General features: G+C 43.3%; 1 protein-coding gene across 1 annotated transcript; it reads right to left on the bottom strand.

Moving 5' to 3' along the window:
- Positions 1 to 533: 533 nt before the first annotated feature.
- On the bottom strand, positions 534 to 20036 carry rhbdl2 (rhomboid, veinlet-like 2 (Drosophila)). The gene is made up of 8 exons (XM_036135250.1): positions 19624 to 20036; positions 8397 to 8627; positions 4665 to 4813; positions 3385 to 3497; positions 3069 to 3169; positions 2215 to 2275; positions 2064 to 2125; positions 534 to 1615 (listed from the first exon to the last, which is right to left on the bottom strand). The coding sequence occupies exons 2-8, from the start codon at positions 8601 to 8603 to the stop codon at positions 1439 to 1441; spliced, it is 870 nt and encodes a 289-aa protein (XP_035991143.1). The 5' UTR covers positions 8604 to 8627; positions 19624 to 20036; the 3' UTR covers positions 534 to 1438.
- Positions 20037 to 22361: the final 2325 nt, after the last annotated feature.

Raw genomic sequence — 22361 nt, 5'->3', positions numbered from 1 at the left:
GTCGCTACATGCATGCTCAGTGCGAGGGATTGCTGCAAGTCAATGACTCAGTGCAATCTGCTGGTTTTCCTTAGATAGAAAACTTTTAATCAATTTGTACAATTTGAGACAGTTGACTTTGTCAAGTGCGTTGAGATCATGTGTTAAGAACTGGCACTATAGAAATCAAATAAATTTAAAGCCCCTTAAAATTATTTCATTAGCTCCATGATGTTATTTATGTCCATATGGATTACAAAATGTTTCCGAGACCAATAGGATAATCTAAAGCAGAATTGCCATTCTCATTAGGTGCCCCTAATGAAGTGGCCAGTTAGTGTATTTTAACCATGCGCCTTTATCAACAACGTAAAGGGAGTTACAGTGTTTAATCCCAGGACATCATCTGTATGCCAGTACTCGGTGAAAAAGTACTAATATACTTTATGTCACTTATTAAAGTGTTTTCAATTCACAACACATCATCTCAATGTGCTTTACCGTTGCATGAAAATATAAGTATCTTGACACAGAAACTTGCATTACCAGTGATCTATACATTAATCAGCCAAAACTGACAGTCATTTTTTATTTAAATATCATGACATGAAGATTCAAAAACAAACTAAACAAGAGAATATTTTTGGTCTTTGGTTGGAAAGTTTCCAGGATGTTTTAGAGTAGAAATGCATGTTATAAAATATGTCTCTACATTAACACACCCAACGCTAAAACCGATATGTGGTCATTGCCCTGACAGAAAATGCTGCACTAATGAGCAAAAACCACAGTTGCCTTTGAGGTTGGCACATACAGTTCACTTAGGGTAGCAATAAACAGTCATGATGACTGATAAGTTACAATAGCTGGTGTGTCCAACATCTGCTTAACTTCTTACTGAACATTTTACTCTTCCTCTGACAGGATGCAGCAGAAAGAACGAGGCTTAAAGCCAAGGCCTCAAGATAAAACAGCTCTGCAACAATAAAGTAAAAAATAAAATAAAAAAAGCAGTTCAAACACTAATCTATTTTTTGCCTTTTTTATAAACAGTTTTTAGTGTTGTAGTTAAAATGTTGAGACAATTACTATTTGTTTGTAGATTAACTCACATTTACTGATGTTTTATTAATACTTGACATAAGAACTATAGAGGTAAACAAGAATTGAGGAAATCAGTCTTTAATTAAAATCTCCAAAAGTCTTATCTGGAATAATAAAATAAACAAGAGTTGATTAAGTATGTTGAAGGCACTTTTGCTGTTCAACGGTGGGGTCTGCAGTTCTACAGACCATCTCAAGGCAGCATTATACTTTAATTCAGAATACAATCTTTAAAACGAGAACATTTCAATATAAAAAGACAAAAATGTGTTTGATATTCACTGAGATGCTGCTCTAAGACTAGTAAACCTGAGTTTCCTGAGCAAAACTTTGCGTGAAATCTTTTCCAGTCCTACTATACAGGCGAGAGGAAGATGTTGAAGAACACGGCAAAGATTAAGCAGGCAAAATATCCAACTATACACATCCAGAAACGTGGGTCTTTAAGCAGTTTTTGGCTGTAGGCACTGAAGAAGACATATCCGATGGTCATCCCAGCCAAAATTCCCCCAAAATGAGCCACGAACGACACCTGAAGAAGACACGGGGGGGAAAAAAATCAGGTTTTAGTTTAACCCTTTAGGCTGTAAGCTACTGTTATTTGATCCCCTCGAACGTTAACTCAAAACGCCAGAACAGGTTTAACAGGCTAGACGAACTAGGTGGGTGAGGGGATGAATACTCCAGTTTTTAAAGAACTCCATTTTGTTTTGTTTTTTTAACCATGAAGCATAGAATCAATCAAGTGATTACAAACCCAAGCTGGAAACCTAACAATTCTTAGTACCCTGCACAGACAGGCGTGCATCTGCATGAATAACATAGCTCCAGCAAGGACATCTGTCTGAACAGAGACAGCCCGTCACGGAAACACTCGGCGTGGGCGAGTTCAGCAGGAGTAGCAGAATCCCTCTTGATCTCCTGTTTGTGTCCGAGGAAGCTCAGAAAGACCCAGTTTGTTTTTCTTTGCAGTTTCCTACCTGTATACCTCCCTCAGGGCTGCCAAATCGTCTGTAGAAGGCGAAGCCAAAATCTACGCCAACTGAGCGTAAAAAAAAAAATAATTTGTCATTTTATAGATGTTTAAAGAGAACAGTGGCAAAAAAAACAACAAAAAAAAGTGGGACCCACCAATCAAAATGATGGCAAGGATTCGAAACACTCCAAGAAGAGGAATCATCTCTCGGAAATTCTGTGAAATGGGGGGAAAAAAAGTCAGATAAAGATATTTCCTCTTAAAGTTAGTTTGTTCAGTTTTAGCTCAACCTGCAGTTTTACAAAAAAATTGTAGAATTAAAACCTTTTCACATTTTAACCCAAATGTAGATTGTGCAATTGTATTAATCCCTCATGAGTCAATACAGCTGTAAGTCTGTGAACACACGGTTTCTTTTTGCCCAATCTTCTTTACAAAATGTCTCAAACTCAGTAAGACTGAATGCAGACTGTCTGTCAAGAGCATTGTTTTTGAGACTTGTCACAGATTCTCAATTAGATTTTGACTAAACCATTAAAACACATTTGACTCTAGAGGAGGTCTGCATGAAGGAATGGGCCAGAACACCAGCTACAGTGTGTGCAAACCTGCTGAAGACTTACAGAAACGTTTGACCTCTGTCGTTGTCAACAAAGGTTATGCTACAAAGTATAGAGTTGATCTTTTGTTATTGACCAAATACTTTCCACCATAACTTAAAAAAAATATTAAAAATCCTACAATGTGATTTCCTGTTTTTTTCCCTCATTCTGTCGCTCATAGTTGAAGTGTACCTATAATGAAAATGACAGACCTCTCTCATCCTTATTAGTAGGACAACTTGCACAGTCAGTGGCTGACTAAATACGTGTTTGCCCTATTGTATGTTAATAAGTAAACAAGCTAGTATCACCAATAATGGTATTCAGAACTATTTTAATAAATGTCTTAGCAGACTCATGTTTCCACAATAAAGTATGCAAACAAATTCTGCATTCTGTTAACTTACCACTACTGCATTCATGAAATAACCTCCAATCAGGGCATAAACTCCCCCAGAAGCCCCAACCAAGGCACTGACAGGATCAAAAATGGAGCTGGCCAAAGAGCCTGAGGGGAAACGAAGACAGATAAATTATCAACAGGAAGTACAGCTCCAGCACAAACAGGAAAAAAAGACTTAAAGCCAAATTCAACTCAGATGTTTAAAAAAAAAAACACACACAAACACACAAAATGGATTTATTTCATTTGGTGTCTAAATCTCAGCTTCCTGATTGTGAACAAGAGGAGGTGAAGATAAATTAGAGAAGGGTGATGCTCACCTGCGAGGACACCGGCCAGGTAAACTGCTCCGACTTCATGTCCTTTGTGGACCAGTTCCAGAGGGATACCCAGCACGAGCTGCATCAGTAGGTTACCCACAATGTGCTCCACACTGGAAGAACAAAACAACAAACCAATATACACATGTAAAAATCTGTAACCTTAATAAACAGACAACTTTGTCATATAGTAAACTACGCAAGCAAATTTTACTATAAAATATAAAAATTCAGATAGACTATAAGAAAGCTGAAAAATGGGTGAAAAGAGCTGAACTCATCATAGATGGGTCAAACTAAGCCCAGTTCCCATTTTATAACCCTTCAAGTTGATCCAGCTCAGGAATTTCTTTATGCTCTCAGTACCAGTATATTTGTAATTATGGCTCCAACACAAAGGGAGAAAAACTGACTTCAAGGTAAGGTTCAAGTCAGACGTTTGACAAAAACACACAAGTGATTTAATTCAGTTCTGTGTTTAAATTAGGGCTGGATGATAAAGAAAAAAAGCATATTGATAAAATAGAAATCATATCGATAATTATCAACAACAAAAAAATCTAAATATATATTTTAAGCGCAGCCCTGGCCATTTTATGCTGTTGCTTTATGACCTGTTTTTAAATAAAGAAAACACAAATGCTAAATTCAAAAGCAGCCCGGCATTCAACCAACTTTTTACCAAAACTGCATGTTTTGCACATTTAAAAAAAAGAAAAATAACTCTTTGAAGGGGGCGGAGCTTGGTGACAGAGCGTTCCTGGGTCTGCGTTTGTGATTGGCTCAGAGGATATGACTGTTTTATTAACCTGCATGATAGGCTAGAAGGCAAAAGGAGGGAAAACTGTTCTATTAAGGAAAACTGTTTTACACACACACAATCTTTCTACTGTATATGTTAAGTGCTGGTTAACCCTAGGTGAGCTGTTCAGCGTTTCAAATATTTTCCGTTTTATTTTGCGTTTGTTTTATTTATTAATTTTTTTATTAATTAAATTACTAAAACACAATCAAAAATTAGAAAAAAAGACAGAAATGTTATAGAAGAACACCAATTGCTGTCCTGTTGGCAAAAGGAGGTTGTTCAAAATAAGAAATTTAATACAGGAAGTTGAATCTCAATAGTAGCTAAAGAGATAAAACAGCCTAACACACAAAAAAAACAAAAGAACAACTGAGCTTTTCTGCAGGATTCAGACTCTGAGGATGGTTTTCCATTTTCTCTCTATTGACTGAAGCTGTTATTATATTATCAGAGTATTGCTGAAGCCGGTCCTCACCCAGCGTGGACGAACATGTAGGAAACAAAGCGCCACGCTTCCTCTCTTTTGTGAGGATCGTAGGTGAGAGGACTTCTCCAGATGCCTTCATCCAGGGTCACCCACTGCTTTTGAGGCTTCCACACAGCGTAGTAGATAAACACCACCAACTGTGCAACAACAAGGAGTGGACATTCAGTGTTTGTTTGTACAACATTACAAACTACAGATATCAGGAGAAAAAATTTAACGCTAAACAGCTGTGATAACCACAGCAACAGGAGAAAAACAGACAAACGGCGGTGTTTGCCTAAACAAGACGTATCTTTTCAGGTTTATTCCCAACAGTGTGTTCACACAGACATCTTACAGTGCCTGGCAAAAGTATCCAACCCCCTTGGGATTTTTTATGGTTTTGCCTCAACCTGGAATTACAATTAATCAAGAGTTTTGCACCCTTCACAGAAGATGTCTACAACCTTGAAGTTGCATCTTTTTTTCTTTGTGAAGCAAACAACAAGTAGAAATAGAAAACTTCTGCGTGCATAACTGCCCCCCCCCCCTCCCCCTCCCTCACACACACACCACCTGGATTGAGGTCTGGACTTTGATGAGGCCATACATTTAAATATTTCCCCTTTAGCCATTCCAACACAGACCAAATTTCCAGTCCCTGCTACAGAAAAACACGCCCACAGCATGATACTGCCACCACCATGTTCCATAGTGAGGATTGTGTTCTCGGGGGGGGGATGGGATGTATTGGGTTTGTGACATAGCATCTTCCTTGGAGGCTAAAAAGTTAAATTTCAGTCTCATCTGACCAGAGCACCTTCCACTATACACATTAGGGGAGTCACCCACATGCCTTTTGGCAAAATCTAAACACGCATTATTATTTTTAATATTAACTAATGGCTTATTTCTGGCCACTGTTCAGTAAAGCCCAGCTCCATGGAGTGTATGACTTATTGTGGTCCTATCAACAGGTCCTCCAGTCTCTGCTGTGGAGCTCTGCATCTCCTTCAGGCTTACCTTTGGGTCTCTGTGCTGCCTCTCTGATTAATGCCCTTCTTGCCTAATCGTTCAGTTTTGGTGAGAGGCCCTGACTTGTTTGTAGAGCTCCCTGGTCTGTGTTGCCTCGTGCTTCATGGTGTTGCAGCCTCTGGGGCCTTTCAGAAAAGCTGTGTTTATGCAGCACCGAGACATCATGTGACACTTGCACACAGCTGAACTTCATCTCACTGATTAGGAGACTTTCCTCATTTCACTTCACCAACTTCGGTGATTTTGTGCGGATCCATCATATAAAATAAGAGTTAAAAAGCATTTAAAACACAGGCTGGAATGTACTAAAATAAGGAGAGAGTCAAGGGGGTGAATACTTTTGAAAGGCACAGTAAATGCCTGCATGACATTACAAAAAGTAGCACACAGAGAAGTCAGTCCAGCATACTGCAAACACAGCAAATAAACATGTTAACACACAGTAAACATGGTAAAAGGAGTTAACTTTACGTAACAACAAAGAGCCAAACCCATTAGTTCTACTATTTTTTTATATATTGGGTATAAAAATGTTTTTTCAATCATGTTCCAGGAGATTTTTCCTTCTATTAAAATGTATCTAAAACAAAAGTGAGGTTATATATGAACAGTGAATCCTCTAAAATATTTATTAAAATCAGTGCGCATTAAGCCAAGAGTTGTAATATACATAATGAGATGTAAGTAGTAACTAGTTTCATTTACTTTTGTGACTTCTTGATAAAAAATGTAGTCCTAGGAATAGTTTAATCATACTTTTTACTTTCAATTGAGTAATTGTTTTTGAAACAACAGTACTCTTAAGTACAAATTCTAAATTTGGATTTCAGGCTGCAAAACCAGGACTGAGATCTGCTGAAGGCACAGACACCAAGATCTAAAGGCTTTCCTTAAGCTTCTTTGAAGGTTGAAAAGAAGAAGAAAAAAACCTGCCAGCAAGTTAGTAACTCTACTCATCATGAGATGCTCCAATGTGTGTGTGTCAGCTCCTTAGACAACTTCAGTCTGAGACATTAGAACTACAACACATACAGGGAGATGTAGTTTGTCAGTCTTTTCCGTTGATCAACAGTGAGGAAGAAACAGATGCCAGATCGTTTGATGAAAATCATCAACTCAGAGAGCTTGATCTATACTCACAGAGAAAGTGCAACTGAGAAACAGGCGAGGCAAGCTCAAAGTGGTACTTAGTAGCTTTAATTGCCTTTACATGCTTGTATGCATGCCTGACGGCATGCATACAAGCATGTAAATGACAGATGGTTTTCTGGGGTATCAGTAGTGACACTAACCCTGGTCAAATGCTAAAGTACTGAAATGCAGTAAAAAAAAAAAAAAAGAACAAAAAAAACAAAACAAAAATAAAAAGGTGACATAATATGAAAAATTCACATTTTTATGCCACCATTTGGGTCTCTAATGCTTCTAGAAACAGGGTGATGGGTGCTTATAGGCACCTGGCTTTATTCAGAATAAATCCCTCTGACATGCACATTTATCAAATTTCCCTAAAGAAAACCACAGAAGAAGAACTTTCATCTTTGCTGAACAACAAAGTCTAGCAAACAAAGCAGTATTGGACGAGTTTGTTTGTCTTCCGAGCGCCCAGGCTGCTGTTGCACCAAGTTTTAATTACAGTTAAAATAAGTTACTGAATAAATATGATTTTTGAGCTCTTTTAATGTTTAGAATAGAAAAGTTGTATCGGGAGCACAGAGTTTTGCCTCCCGGGATATTTTCGCCACTCAAGTGACGTTGACGCGGGGCGCACATGCACACTCAGGCCAGCTTGCAACATTCAGAATAAATTTATCTTGACAAGCGTTTACATGCATGCCAATCGGATTATCAATCACCATAAACCACATGTCTCATTCGGGTTACAATATAATTCCGATTCAGCTTAACCTGATCTCTATTTTCCATTTGCTGTGTTTACATGACGCATTTTTATTCCGTTCGGTCTTTTATTACCATTACTCTTGTCCATGTGAACGTAGCTACTCTCTGTGGCCTCCACCTGAAAAACCATTGCTCTGTTTGGGGTCGTCTCATTGTTGCCCCTTTAGTGCAGCTGTTGTTAATTTATTACCACCAATACAGCTGACACTAATTAACAACACCCTCTACTGTTGAACTCACCAGATCAATGTTAAACTCCTATTAAAATGTCTTACTTAGATTTTTTTGAGCAATGTATATTGGAGTAACCCTCATCTCACTTTTGAGCAAACTGACTGCTCTAGCTACCTCTGCACATAGTACTCATAGCAAAGGTCTGACTTTTCTCAAAGTTTTTAGCGTGATAATATGCTACAACAATAAAAGATTAAGAAAGAGGATGGGCCTTAATCTCTGAGCATTAAATTGAACTTTGTGATGTTAAACAAGGCCACAAAAATCCGCTATATTTTGAAATTTCAATAAGTTGTTAGGTGATTTACACCATTTACTCACATGAGCTAGATTACCAGCATATGCACTTGAAAAGAGAAGAACATCTCATGTTTACGCACTCAAGGAAAGCGTAAAGATGAGGAATGACTATGCTCATAATCAGTTGGAAAATCTAACTTAAAATCTTTCTTAAGAAGTTTCGTACTTCCTCAGAGAGGAAACACTGCTTCATGAGTCAGGACATTAGAAAGAAGCAGCACAGATGTTGTAGAACCTCCCGTGTTGGAGGAGATTTGTGCACCATCCTACCTCTGCAATGCTGATGAGAATGATGAAGATCGGGGGCGGGCGGCAGTTGGCACGTTCCAGGTAGTCGCTCCGTAAAGTTTCTGGGAGCATCCATTTGGAAACCGCATTCTGAAACTTCTCAAAGCATCCCTCGTTTTCATTACGCCGATTTGGCCGGTTCTTATTGCCTCTCAGCGACCTCCCCTGCTCTGGGTCACTGTCCCCCATCACTGATGCTGCAGCAGCAAAGATCTGAAACGCATGAGGGAGAAGTTATCGTTTCATGACATTTACACAGAAAGTGGTGATACATAAGTTACTTAATTAGGCAACAGGAACAAGCCTCTCGAAATCAAGTCAATTTTACAATTTTGAGTGGCAATACATACTTTTTGTATCAATTTTGATTTTGTTATGATATATTTTTCTGGGATGAACCCGGACACAGCACGCACACACAGAGTCAGTTCTTATGAGTGAGTTTTATTGAATAGTTTGGAAGATGGAGGATGAGACCAGAGTCTTTCAACGGACGGAGGTGAAGGGTGTAGAAGCTGGCTGGCAGGAGGAGTGTGGAGAGACTGACCGGGAGGATCTCTGGAGCCGAGCACTGGAGAGCAGGACATCTGAGCCGAGCAGAGGCGAGCAGAGCATCGGAGCCGAGCCGTGGCGAGCAGAACGTCAGAGCCGAGCAGTGGCGAGCAGATCATCAGAGCCGAGCAGAGGCGAGCAGAGCATCTGAGCCGAGCAGAGCATCAGAGCCGAGCAGAGGCGAGCAGAACGTCAGAGCCGAGCAGATCATCAGAGCCGAGCAGAGGCGAGCAGAACGTCAGAGCCGAGCAGTGGCGAGCAGAGCATCAGAGCTGAGCAGAGGCGAGCAGAACCTCAGAGCCGAGTAGTGAAGCACAGGATGTCCGAGCCGAAGTGGAGGGCTGAACGTCCGAGCCGAGCGGTGGAGGTCTGAACGTCTGAGCCGAGCGGTGGAGGTCTGAGCGTCTGAGCCGAACGGTGGAGGTCTGAACGTCTGAGCTGAATACTGGAGGAAACAAAACTGTCGGAAAGTCTATGGGCTGACTGAAACAAGACCAGGTGAACGGAGTCTTCAGGCTGACGGGTACAAACGGAGCTGACAAGAAAAACTGGCAGGGACTGAGCGGGAGTGAACGCTATGGACCGGCGACGGGAACAGAAAGAGGTGAGTCTGATAAAGCGGTGGGAACAGGTGGAAGCAGTTGAGGGTTAATTGCAGCCTGCCAGGTGAAACTGATCAGGCTGCGCAGGAACAAGAGAGAGGGAGAGAGGCTCAGCATGCAGCCAATAAGCTGCATCCTGACAGTACCCCCCCCCCAAGGCCGGACACCGGACGGCCCAGAATCCCCACGCCGGGCGGGTGGAGGGGGCCCAGGAAGGCGGGCAAGAGTCGAAACCGAACACTGAGGGACCAAAGAGCCTGCAAACACAAAAGGGGCCAGAGAATACGGGGAACCAAAGGGGCCAGAGAACACGGGGAACCAAGGAGCAAGAGAACACTGATGTGCCAAAGCACAATCAGGGGGCGGCACATCAGGGAAAGGCACGAACGCTTGACTGCGCCGGGGGAAAAAGCGAGTGCTTGACAGCGCTGGGGAAAGAGCGAGCGCAACACAGCGCCAAAGGGAAGGAACGGGCGCAACACAGCGCCAAAGGGAAGGAACGGGCGCAACACAGCGCCAAAGGGAAGGAACGGGCGCAACACAGCGCCAAAGGGAAGGAACGGGCGCAACACAGCGCCAAAGGGAAGGAACGGGCGCAACACAGCGCCAAAAGGGAAAGAACGGGCGTACACAACGCCACAAGGGAAGGATCGGGCGTATGGAAACGCCAAAAAGGGAAGGATCGGGCGTATGGAAACGCCAAAAGGGAAGGAACGGGCGTATGGAAACGCCAAGGGGAAGGAACGGGCGTATGGAAATGCCAAGGGCAAGGAACGGGCGTGTGGAAACGCCAAGGAGAAACAACGCCGAAGCGTGAGAGGAGCGCTGGGGCCCAAGGAGCGAGATCGCCGGGGCGTGAGGGAAACGTCGAGGCGAAACGGACGCATGACAGCGTCAAGGGGAAAATATAGGCGTACGAAAACGCCAAGAGGGAAGAACGGACGTACTTAACGCCAAAGGAAAAGAACGGGCGTACAAAACGCCAAGGGGAAAGAACGGGCGTACTTAACGCCAAAGGGAAGGAGCGGGCGTACTTAACGCCAAAGGGAAGGAGCGGGCGTACTTAACGCCAAAGGGAAGGAACGGGCGTACTTAACGCCAAAGGGAAGGAGCGGGCGTACTTAACGCCAAAGGGAAGGAACGGGCGTACTTAACGCCAAAGGGAAGGAACGGGCGTACTTAACGCCAAAGGGAAGGAACGGGCGTACTTAACGCCAAAGGGAAGGAACGGGCATACTTAACGCCAAGGGGAAGGAACGGGCGTACTTAACGCCTAAGGGAAGGAACGGGCGTACTTAACGCCTAAGGGAAGGAACGGGCGTACTTAACGCCAAAGGGAAGGAACGGGCGTACTTAACGCCAAAGGGAAGGAACGGGCGTACTTAACGCCAAAGGGAAGGAACGGGCGTACTTAACGCCAAAGGGAAGGAACAGGCGTACTTAACGCCAGAGGGAAGGATAAGCGTACGACAACGCCAGAGGGAAGAACAAGCGTACGACAACGCCAGAGGGAAGAACAGGCGTACGACAACGCCAGAGGGAAGAACAGGCGTACGACAACGCCAGAAGGAAGAACAAGCGTACGACAACGCCAGAGGGAAGAACAGGCGTACGACAACGCCAGAGGGAAGAACAGGCGTACGACAACGCCAGAGGGAAGAACAGGCGTACGACAACGCCAGAGGGAAGAACAAGCGTACGACAACGCCAGAGGGAAGAACAAGCGTACGACAACGCCAGAGGGAAGAACAGGCGTACGACAACGCCAGAGGGAAGAACAGGCGTACGACAACGCCAGAGGGAAGAATAAGCGTACGACCACGCCAGAGGGAAGAACAAGCGTACGACAACGCCAGAGGGAAGAACAAGCGTACGACAACGCCAGAGGGAAGAACAAGCGTACGACAACGCTAGAGGGAAGAACAGGCGTACGAAAACACCAAGGCTCAACAACTCCTGCTGGAACACGACTGGTGTACAGAAACGCCAGGGGAAAACCCGCCGGGGCGTGAGGGAAACACCGGGGCTTGGGGAAGAGAACGCCGGTGCGTGGGGAGAACGCCGGGGCGCGAGGAAAGAAAACACCGGGACGCGAGGAAAACGCCGGGGCGCAAGGAAGAAGAATGCCGGGGCGCAAAGGGAACGCCGGGGCACAAGGGAAACAGGAATATCTAAAACACCAGGGAACAAGAACGGAGGGCATACTAACACGCCGAGGAACCGAGAAAAGAGGGCGTCCTAACACGCCGGGGAACCACGAATCAGAGGGCGTCCTAACACGCCGGGGAACCGAGAATCAGAGGGCGTCCTAACACGCTGGGGAACCGAGAATCAGAGGGCGTCCTAACACGCCGGGGAACACTAAATCTAAACGCCAGGAAAACACGACCTAAACACCAGGGAACTAGAGGGTGAGCTAGGCAGCAACAGGCCAAGCGCGCCAGAGGGCACAGACAGCGACTTAAGCACCGGAGGGCTCTGGCGGCGACCTGCGTGCGCTGGGCAGCGACAGGTTGGCGCACCAGAGGGCTCAGCCGGCGACATAGGGGCGCCGGAGGGCTCTGGCAGCGCCTAAACAAGGGAACAACAACAAGAGGGTGAGCTAGGCAGTAACAGGCCAGGCGCGCCAGAGGGCACAGACAGCGACTAAAGCACCGGAGGGCTCTGGCGGCGACCTGCGTGCACTGGGTAGCGACAGGCTGGCGCACCAGAGGGCTCAGCCGGCGACATAGGAGCGCCGGAGGGCTCTGGCGGCAACCTGCATGCGCAGGGCAGCGACAGTCTGGCGCACCAGAGGGCTCAGCCGGCGACATGGGTGCGCCGGAGGGCTCTGGCGGCGACCTGCATGCGCCTAAACAAGGGAACAACACAGATACACTAGGACAAGACAGAACAAAACAACTACTGAAGGGAACTAAACTAACCCAAACCGAGCAAAACATACAACGAAAACAGGAGAAGGGTGTAGGGACCTAGAAAGCGCAGGGACTTTTAAGAGCGCTGGACTCCATCCAACGCAGGACCCCATACAGCGCAGGAACCCAGACACCTAAATACTAAAGGGGGAAAAATAAAGACAAACAAAACTAAAATAAAGAAAAAACAAATACAGAACAAGACTAGAACTACAGGGCTAGGACAGAAACTACAAAGGCTAGACTGGAATTACAGGGGCTAGACTGAAACTACAGGGGCTAGACAGGGACTACAGGGTCAAGACAGGGACTACAGAGCTAACGAAACTACAGGGCTGAAACCGGATCTACAAACAAGACTGACAACTAGGAAAGGAACCAAACGCTAAAGCAAAACTATGAAACGAAACAGAACAGGGAGATGAGGGCAAGTACGACTAAACTAATGAAAAACTAGATAACTAGAGCTAGAAATCTGTACAGAAAGCAAACAAGAAGTCTAAAGTAAAAAAAAACTGGAACTCAAAAACAAAACTCAGAAGACTAAGGCGAACCTAGAACACTAAATCAGGGCTATGGCTAAAACAAGAAGACAGAGAACAAAAACCCGAACTAGCTGACTAAGAAAACCAAAAACTAGACTACTAAAGAAAAACCCGAATGACTAGAATAAACCTGGGACACAAAAACCCGGACAAAAACAAAATAAAACACAATACTCAAAAGCAACATAAATCTAAAAAAAATCCTAAGTAAAGCAAAAACTAAGGTTGAGCCAAAACAAAGAACAGAAGGCGGAAATAATTCTTCTAAAACAATAAAAAATATACAAAAAGACTAGAAACTAAAGCAGATCTAGAACACAACACCAAAAAATAACTCCAAACAAAAACCAGAAGGCGCTGGGCAGCAAAGTCTGAATATGCTGGGCAGAAGCAAAAGTTAGCGCTGGGCAGCGACAGCGAGGAGCGCCGTCCTTAATGCTGAGCAGCGGGGAAGGCGGACCAGGAAAACAGAGTCAGAGGCGGGGCGTCGCAACTCTGCGACCCAGGCGAGACGAGACAGAAACGTGGCGTCGCAACTTGCGACCCGGGCGAGACGAGACGGAAACGTGGCGTCGCAACTCAGCGACCCAGGCAAGATGAATCCAGAAGCGTGGCGTCGCAACTTTGCGACCCAGGCGAGACGAACCGGAGGCGAGGCAGATCCTACCAGCTTCTACACCAGGCTCTGTGCGTGCTCGGGTTCATCCCTGGGCCGGTCCATAATGTTATGATATATTTTTCTGGGATGAACCCGGACACAGCACGCACACACAGAGTCAGTTCTTATGAGTGAGTTTTATTGAATAGTTTGGAAGATGGAGGATGAGACCAGAGTCTTTCAACGGACGGAGGTGAAGGGTGTAGAAGCTGGCTGGCAGGAGGAGTGTGGAGAGACTGACCGGGAGGATCTCTGGAGCCGAGCACTGGAGAGCAGGACATCTGAGCCGAGCAGAGGCGAGCAGAGCATCGGAGCCGAGCCGTGGCGAGCAGAACGTCAGAGCCGAGCAGTGGCGAGCAGATCATCAGAGCCGAGCAGAGGCGAGCAGAGCATCTGAGCCGAGCAGAGCATCAGAGCCGAGCAGAGGCGAGCAGAACGTCAGAGCCGAGCAGATCATCAGAGCCGAGCAGAGGCGAGCAGAACGTCAGAGCCGAGCAGTGGCGAGCAGAGCATCAGAGCTGAGCAGAGGCGAGCAGAACCTCAGAGCCGAGTAGTGAAGCACAGGATGTCCGAGCCGAAGTGGAGGGCTGAACGTCCGAGCCGAGCGGTGGAGGTCTGAACGTCTGAGCCGAGCGGTGGAGGTCTGAGCGTCTGAGCCGAACGGTGGAGGTCTGAACGTCTGAGCTGAATACTGGAGGAAACAAAACTGTCGGAAAGTCTATGGGCTGACTGAAACAAGACCAGGTGAACGGAGTCTTCAGGCTGACAGGTACAAACGGAGCTGACAAGAAAAACTGGCAGGGACTGAGCGGGAGTGAACGCTATGGACCGGCGACGGGAACAGAAAGAGGTGAGTCTGATAAAGCGGTGGGAACAGGTGGAAGCAGTTGAGGGTTAATTGCAGCCTGCCAGGTGAAACTGATCAGGCTGCGCAGGAACAAGAGAGAGGGAGAGAGGCTCAGCATGCAGCCAATAAGCTGCATCCTGACAGATTTTTTTTATTCACATTTAGTAATCATTTTACTTCTGCTCATTTGTTTTGTACGTGTGATGGGTCTGTAGAAGAAGTTTCCAATAATTGAAATATGTTCAACACTATTTTATATGTTGAGGCCACAGCGCCATTTGGCTCATAAAGATTGCTGGTATTGCAACATAACAGCTACCTTAAAGGTATTTGGGAAATAACTTGACATCAACCAGAGATCGGAATAGTCCGACATTCCCTTCATAACAGATCACATAGTGGGGGGAAAAAAAACAGATTTTTTTTGTTCCCCTGATGGTTAAAACACATTCACACAAACATTGAGTCTATAAACCAACATCAACCAGCAGTGTATGATTTGATGCATTTTTTTTTCAAAGTTGGGTTAAAGAAATCTGATATTCAGAGCGTATGTTTTGATGTATAATTGGGATATTCTGGTTATTGCCTCGTTTTCTGTTGGTATCAAAACTACTAACTCCTCTAAACACCCTGCAACACATTTTTATTGCTTTAATGGGATGTAGTTGTTATAGTTCTTAAAAACATTGGACTAGGTCAAAATTAGAATCTGCTGGCCAGAGCTCAAATAAAACCAGAGATCTATGGGCGAAAACACTGGTTTGATCTTAGACAAAGAACAGCAAAGGCACTCTGGTCCTTTTAAGCTTTCAGCCTCTGTCACTGAACATACTGGGTTTATGCAAAGCGAGTTAAGGTAGGAATCTATATTCTATTGAGTATACACACAGCCACTGCTGTTTTTTTTTTCCAGGCTTACTGAGCTACTCTGCGATATAAGCAGCTAATAACAGTTTAAAATGTGAACAAGCTTTCATGTCTGAAGTAAGCCATGAAATACCAACAGGGAGCGAAAACTCCAGTAATCCACCAGCCACAATAGCTACAGTTGGATAGACTACTTTATCTCAAACTCTCTTGTTGCCCGAATTAAAAGTTGTCCAAATAAAAAGTTTGCACATATCTGACCACACACCACTAATGCTTAACTGTTAAGCCTTAAATGATTTTAGACACATTCTCATCTGGCACTTAAAGCCACCGAGGTTGCAAACCCTCAAATTTCAGAAATATGTAGAGAAAAATATTGATAACTACCTCAACTTCAACTGGAAACCAAAGGCTCTGCCAGATGGGAAACTTTCAAGGTGTTAATACAGGGCTGAATAAGAAGGTACCGTATACAAAGAAAAAAAAACAATGAATTAAACATAATATGGAGACCTTGAAGAATAAAATAAGTTGAATGACAGATACATTTAAACAATAGTAAAGAAAAACAAAAACTACTAATACTAAAACGCAAAACATGATAAATTAACCACTTACTAAGCCCCATAAAAACCATTCAGATTGTAGCAGACCTCCTATGATGAAGGAGAAACACCAGAAAAACTTTTGACATAAAAGTCACTGGAGGATAATAAATGACATTAGAACCATATATGAAAACATTACAGATCCTCAAAGAATAAAATGACCTTGTTAAAGATCACCAATCTGCTCTCCCTAGACAGGAAAAGGCCTTTGAAAGGGTAGATCTTAATTAGCTATAAAGGACGCATTCAGTTCGACTTTGGCACTTATTTTGTGACCTGGGTGAAAATGTATAAGGAACCTATTACCTCAGGTATAACTAATATTATATCCAACAATGCTAGAGGCACATGCCCGGTCACCCTTCTCTTTGCACTGGCAACTGAACTGCTGGCTGCTGTTATAAGGAGCAAATCCTGAAAACAGATCCACTGTGAATGCTTTCTCACACGCCAGCGTGACATCGTTGCATCCGCTTGTTTTTGGACGCTGTTCTCATGTCATATAGAAACTGGAACCGGCTGATTGTTGACAACAGGTTCGGGAAAACTTTGAGACTGGAAATCCGCCACAAGATTGTAATCTGTGCACCTGTAAATAAACTAGCCGCTTAGTCATTGAGGAGACATTTCATGATCAACTGCTAAGGTTGAATTTTCCTTAAGCAGGCTTAAGGAAATGACCGCGTGAGGATGCACAGAATGTGGCGTGCTTAGAGGGCGGAGCTGCTGGGCAGCAGAGCCGTGAGGTAAACACAGATGACTCCTGGTGCTTTGTTTTTGACCCGCTCCACAGCAGCTTCTCTCAAAGCCGAGTAGACGACAGATGTTACGCTGATTCCTTAACCAGGTCCTCCAGCTGGTTGGGCTTCAAGAGACAGGACAGGCAGGACAGTTGCACGAAGACACCGACGTCTAAATCCTCTGATCAGGGGAAATCTTGTAATTCATGTTGCAAATCTGCATCATTATACGGTTTAAATACATATGAAATTTGGGCTGGATGACAATTCAATAACAATATATATATCAATCGATAGACTTATATCGATGATATTAAAAGGGGGTCAATAAAAAAGTTCAATAGAATAAAAGCTTTCCTTATGCATTTTAGCCATGTAGGTTAATATTATAGTCATTATACATTCCTCCAACCAATCACAAACAGACCCAGGAATGCTCCGTTGCCAAGCCCCGCCCCCTTCAAAGACTTCAGAGAGCATGTGTTTTTTTTCTTTTTTAGCAAAAAGTTGGTTGAACAAAAAGGTTGAGTTTAAATTCAACGTTTGTGTGTTCTGTGTCTAAAAATAGGCTGAGCAACAGCATAAAATGGCCAGAGCTGCACTTAAAATATGTTTGAATTTGCTGATAATTATCGATATCAATCGATATGATTTCTATGTTATCGATGTGTTTTTTTTCTATATCGTCCAGCCCTGTATAAAATTATAAAAAAAATTACTTGTTATGAGTTATAGGATCAGCGGTAAAACGCACAATCGAACTGGGATGGCTTTCAACAGTCAGGTTGAAGGTCTAGCATCAAGAGGAAGTATGAGACAAGTGAAGCTTTTTATGCCTTTTCTAGTGGACAGTGATGTGGCATCCAGGCTGTAAAGCATTTAAATGACAGGACACTTTAGTAGCAAAATAGACCTTTCCTATTTTGATGCCAGACCGTGCCTCGGTAGAGGCAGATGACTATTCATACTGAGCCTGGTTCTGCTGGAGGTTTTCCTTCCCGTTAAAGGGGAGTTTTTCTTTCCACTGTCGCTTCATGCTTGCTCAGTAAGAGAGATTGCTGCAAGGCCATGGACAATGCAGACGACTCTCCCTGTGGCTCTACGCTTCTCCAGGAGTGAATGCTGCTTGTCGGGACTTTGATGCAATCAACTGGTTCCCTTTATATAGAAGATTTTTTAACAATTTGTATAATATGATTGGATTTGACTTTGTAAAGTGCCTTGAGATGACATGTTTCATGAATTGGTGCTATATAAATAAAATTGAACTGAACTGATTGAACTGAATTGAATTAATTGTGATGTTGGTTTAAAAAAAAAAATAATTAAAAAAACAACTACATATATGGAACTCATCTGATCTGGGTGAATGGGGAAAGCCACAGCGTAGAACAGAAGAACAGTAAGAATGGTGTCAAAGGAATGCCTTCGTTATCTCCTTTTATACGTTTCTAGGTTGCTAAAAGGTTAAGCACCATTCTTTGGGTTTGGTGCCATGATTTCTGCAGAAGTACATCAGTATGAGGAAGGTGTCAGTATTAGTGGCAGTGACACAGCTTAGAAAGAGGAAGGTTTGGGCGCAGTGTTGGCGCAGGGGCAGAAAAGCGTGACCCATGTACCGAGGCCTCAGGGTACAGAGGTCTCAGTCCTCAATGTGGTTTTCATAGGTTTGAGTCCAGCACCGGAGACTTTTGTCGCATGTTATCACCTTTCTCTCCTCGCCCAAATAAAGGCCACTAGAGCCACAAAAACATTTAAAAAAGGAGGAAAGTTTAAGGATTGTGCTTAGTTGTGTTTACAGACAGGAAAATAGGAAACAACGAGGCCACGGTAGTCGATTTATTCATTCAATTTCAACAAAGACCCTCAAAGTAAATTTTAGTAAATGGGAATGATCAGAAAGAGGTTATTTGGGGAGAAAGACCAGTGTGCCTGCTTTCAGTTTCATTTGTCTGGTGTACAGAAGGAAGTCTAGTCATGTCAGCGGGAGGCTCTGTCTCTTTTCCACTGAACCATACCGATTAAAACAGAAATATTGGAGTTACTCATTATCTTTCTTTGGTCTGAACTAAGCCCTGCTTTGGCTCTGAAATCAGAAAAGTGTAACACCAAATTCTGCGTTAAGCTTGAATAGATGAAATAATACTAAAAAGGGAACTGATCTTTAAAAAAGAAAGTTCCTATATTGTCTATTGGGGAAAGTCATGTGTGCCACCAGCAAAGGAAAGAAAAAAAACAACGTACAATTTGTAAAAAAAACTAGCAGGAACATTTAAAATATGTGCAAAACGTGTGTATTCTTGAGTATTAAAAACGGCAACAGATTATTTACAAGACAGAAAAAAAATGCTAAAATAAAAACAGCAGACATGATAAAGACAGTTTGTTGGGAGCACTGATGTTATAAAGCCACTAATGTGAAAGGATCTATTTAACTGAACTTCTGATGAAAGCTAGTCCTCCTCCAGTGCCTGGAGACATTGAAGGAAATCCTATTGTAAACAAGGATCCCTATCAGAGAAATAACTATTTAATTACTACATAAGGCCTAGTGTTACGATTTACCACAAACAGATTTCATAATTAACCACGAGGTTCAGTGTAAACAAGGTGAATCATGTCAAAGTAATTGTAAAACGACCAACAACTTAATAATAAAGATTTCTATTAGATTTACTGTAAAACTAGTTGGATCTCTTCGCGTCGTTGCCGTTTCCCACAGTAAATCCAGCAGGTTTCCCCTGTTAGAGCATTTCCTGTTTGTCAGCCCTTCTGCTGCTGATGATCGGGTGTAAAAATGAAATATATAAAATCTGCTTTTTGTTTCAAGCGCTTCCAAGGCGGAAAGCATGAAGTGTGGCCAACTCACCTCAACTTTCGGCAGGAACGCGTCTGTTGGCTCCAATTAGAAAACGGTGAATTGTTCCCGTGTTGAATCAAAGGTTGTTAAATTAATCCACAGGGTGAGCTCGGGATTAAAGCACGACCAGTGTCTTTAACACAGCCCCATAAATGCTCCCAAACGACCCACAGTCCCGCGTTCTTCTCCAAACTGGTCCTTAGTGAACGAAAAAAAGCAACAACAATCAGTCGGAGATAATTATAGTCCTCTTTCCTTTTTTTTCTGCCTCCTCCAAGACGCTTCCTGCCTCAAAACAAACAAAACGTGAGTGATTGCCGTTTCTGGTTTCCTCCCTGAAAAGTGCCACAGTTTGCAGACCGTCCGTGGACCCTGCTGACCCAAACAAAGCTGTAGCCGTCCCCTTACCTGTTTCCCGTTGCCACACCTGTGGTGAGATGACGTCACGTACGCAGCAGCGTAAACAAAAAACGCGCGCTTGTATCACGCGTCCGCCTTCATGCACGGGTGAGAACCGTTACTGATCCAAGAGATACCGATGCATTTTAATTGTTCACACAGCTTCACGGCGATTAAAACTTTGCGAAATTAAAACGATTAATTCAGTAATAGTCCAGCAATTACACAAAGGCACCACGCGGTGGCGGTAAAGTCCTCAGTTAGAAACGAAGGACGCTCGAAAGTTTTTTTGTATGTCTGGTGAATTATTTTTACTGCAGCTTTAGTGGGAGAACCCCGTCTCTCTGTTGCGTATGTCCCCTGTAGGTTAAACATACAAAAGTGAATTTTAAAAAGACAGAGGATTGAAAAGACACAGACTAATAGAACAAAAAAATACTAAAAGCTAAAGGCAAGAATAGGGTTACATGTATTATGTTGCAAAAGTGCACAATAACAGTATTTTATATTGTATTGTATTTTGTTGACATTTCATACTTATAAAGTGTGAGAAAAAATGCTACATGGTGTCATAAAATGAAATTAAGAAAAGACAAATCTCTGTTGTGCCTTTCTATTCCTTCCCATTTACTCTTTTTCCTCCAAATAAAATCCAGTGCAACCAGTATCTTTAATTTGGAAATAGTCCCCATGGGAGTAATTTATTCTCAGTATAAATTATGTTCTATGAAGGGCTCTGAGAAAACAAACTAATCACGGAGACCAAGGAACAGACAGAAAACATTGAGCAAAAGTTCAAAGTAGGGATAATTTACAAAACGATCATAATCTGATAGAGAGCTCTTCAATCCATCATCCAAAACTAGAAGAATGGCACAAATGTAACTCTACTAACACGTGGACATCCACCTAAACTGACTTAGCAACAAGAGGATTTATCAGCAAAGCAGCCTCTGGAGGAACTGCAGAGATCAACAGCTCAGGTGGGAGAATCTGCAAACAAGAAAACTAGTAAGAAGGCACTTCAAAAACCATTCTATACTTCAGCAGGGACAGAGAAACTGGTCAAAGTTGAAGGAGAAATCGACGTAGCTACATGCGGGACAATAGTGGAGGAAAACCTGTTAAAAGCTGTGAAAGACTTGGAACTGAGTCAGAGGTTCCCTTTTCAACATGGCAACAATATGAAACAGGAGCAGCATCAGCAAAAGGTTGATCAACAACAGCGTCTTGACTCAGAAGGGTTGGAGACCAATGCACACCTCACAGCAGATTTTTGGTAAAGGAGGGGGGGGGGGATACATCATTACCCCTTGCCATTTCACAATCATGCACTGTTCTGTGTAACTCAATAACAGAAAATATGTGGTTTATTTTGTAAAAAAAATATATATATAAATAAAATCGAAGGGATATGAATAGTTTTGCAACGAACTGTTGGCTCTCTACAAAAGGCAGGTCAGGGTGAAGATTTTTAAAGAGTAAAATAGCTAACAGTGCAAGAAATATAAAATGGCATTTCCAAACAGAAATGTAAAAACAATTAAACCAATCGTAGTGTAAAATTAAAAGTTTATTTTTGACCTAATAGGCACATTTCCTGGCATTTTTAGAACTTTGCTCCACCATAAATTAGCATTAATTACCAATGTTGCTTAGCTTTCACACCAACAGAGTGAATAATGGTCCTGTTACTTGTTATGAGCCCCATAAAATCCTCAATTATCACATACAGTATGTTACAATAATTATTCACTCACCTGCTTTGACCCAAGTATGAACATAAGTGGCATCCCATTTGTAATCCATGGGGTTCAAAATTACATTAGTCCACCTTAGGCAGCTCTAACAGCTTCAACTCCTCTGGGAATGCTGTCCACACGGTTCTGGAGTGTTTCTGGGAGTTTTTCACCCATTCTTCCAGACGTGCATTTGTGAGGTCATACACTGATGTTGGACAAGAAGGCTTGGCTCTCCGTCTTCATACATCCCCAAAGGTGTTCTCTATGGTTGAGGCCAGTCATGGTCATCCACACCAAACTCTTCATGGACCTCGTTTTGTGCAGTCATGTTAGAAGCTGGGAGATGTACATTTATATGGTATGCTGAAGCATTCAGAGTTCCTTTCACTGGAACTACGGGGCCAGTCCCCCCCACCAAACTGTATACTTGGCACAAAACCGTCAAACAAGTACCGTTCTCCTGGCAACTGCCAAACCCAGACCCGTCCATCAGATTTCCAGGTGGAAAAGCGTGATTCATCGGTTTCCACAGCTTACCACTGTGTGTTAAGAGTTGCTGTGTTTCACAACTGCTTCCGCTATGTTTTAACACCACCGACAGTTGAC

Source organism: Fundulus heteroclitus, chromosome 3, assembly GCF_011125445.2.
Source record: "Fundulus heteroclitus isolate FHET01 chromosome 3, MU-UCD_Fhet_4.1, whole genome shotgun sequence".
In the NCBI taxonomy this organism is placed as follows: Eukaryota; Metazoa; Chordata; class Actinopteri; order Cyprinodontiformes; family Fundulidae; genus Fundulus; species Fundulus heteroclitus.
Note: the sequence above shows the minus strand (reverse complement) of the source record. Positions and strands in the feature narration are given on the sequence as shown.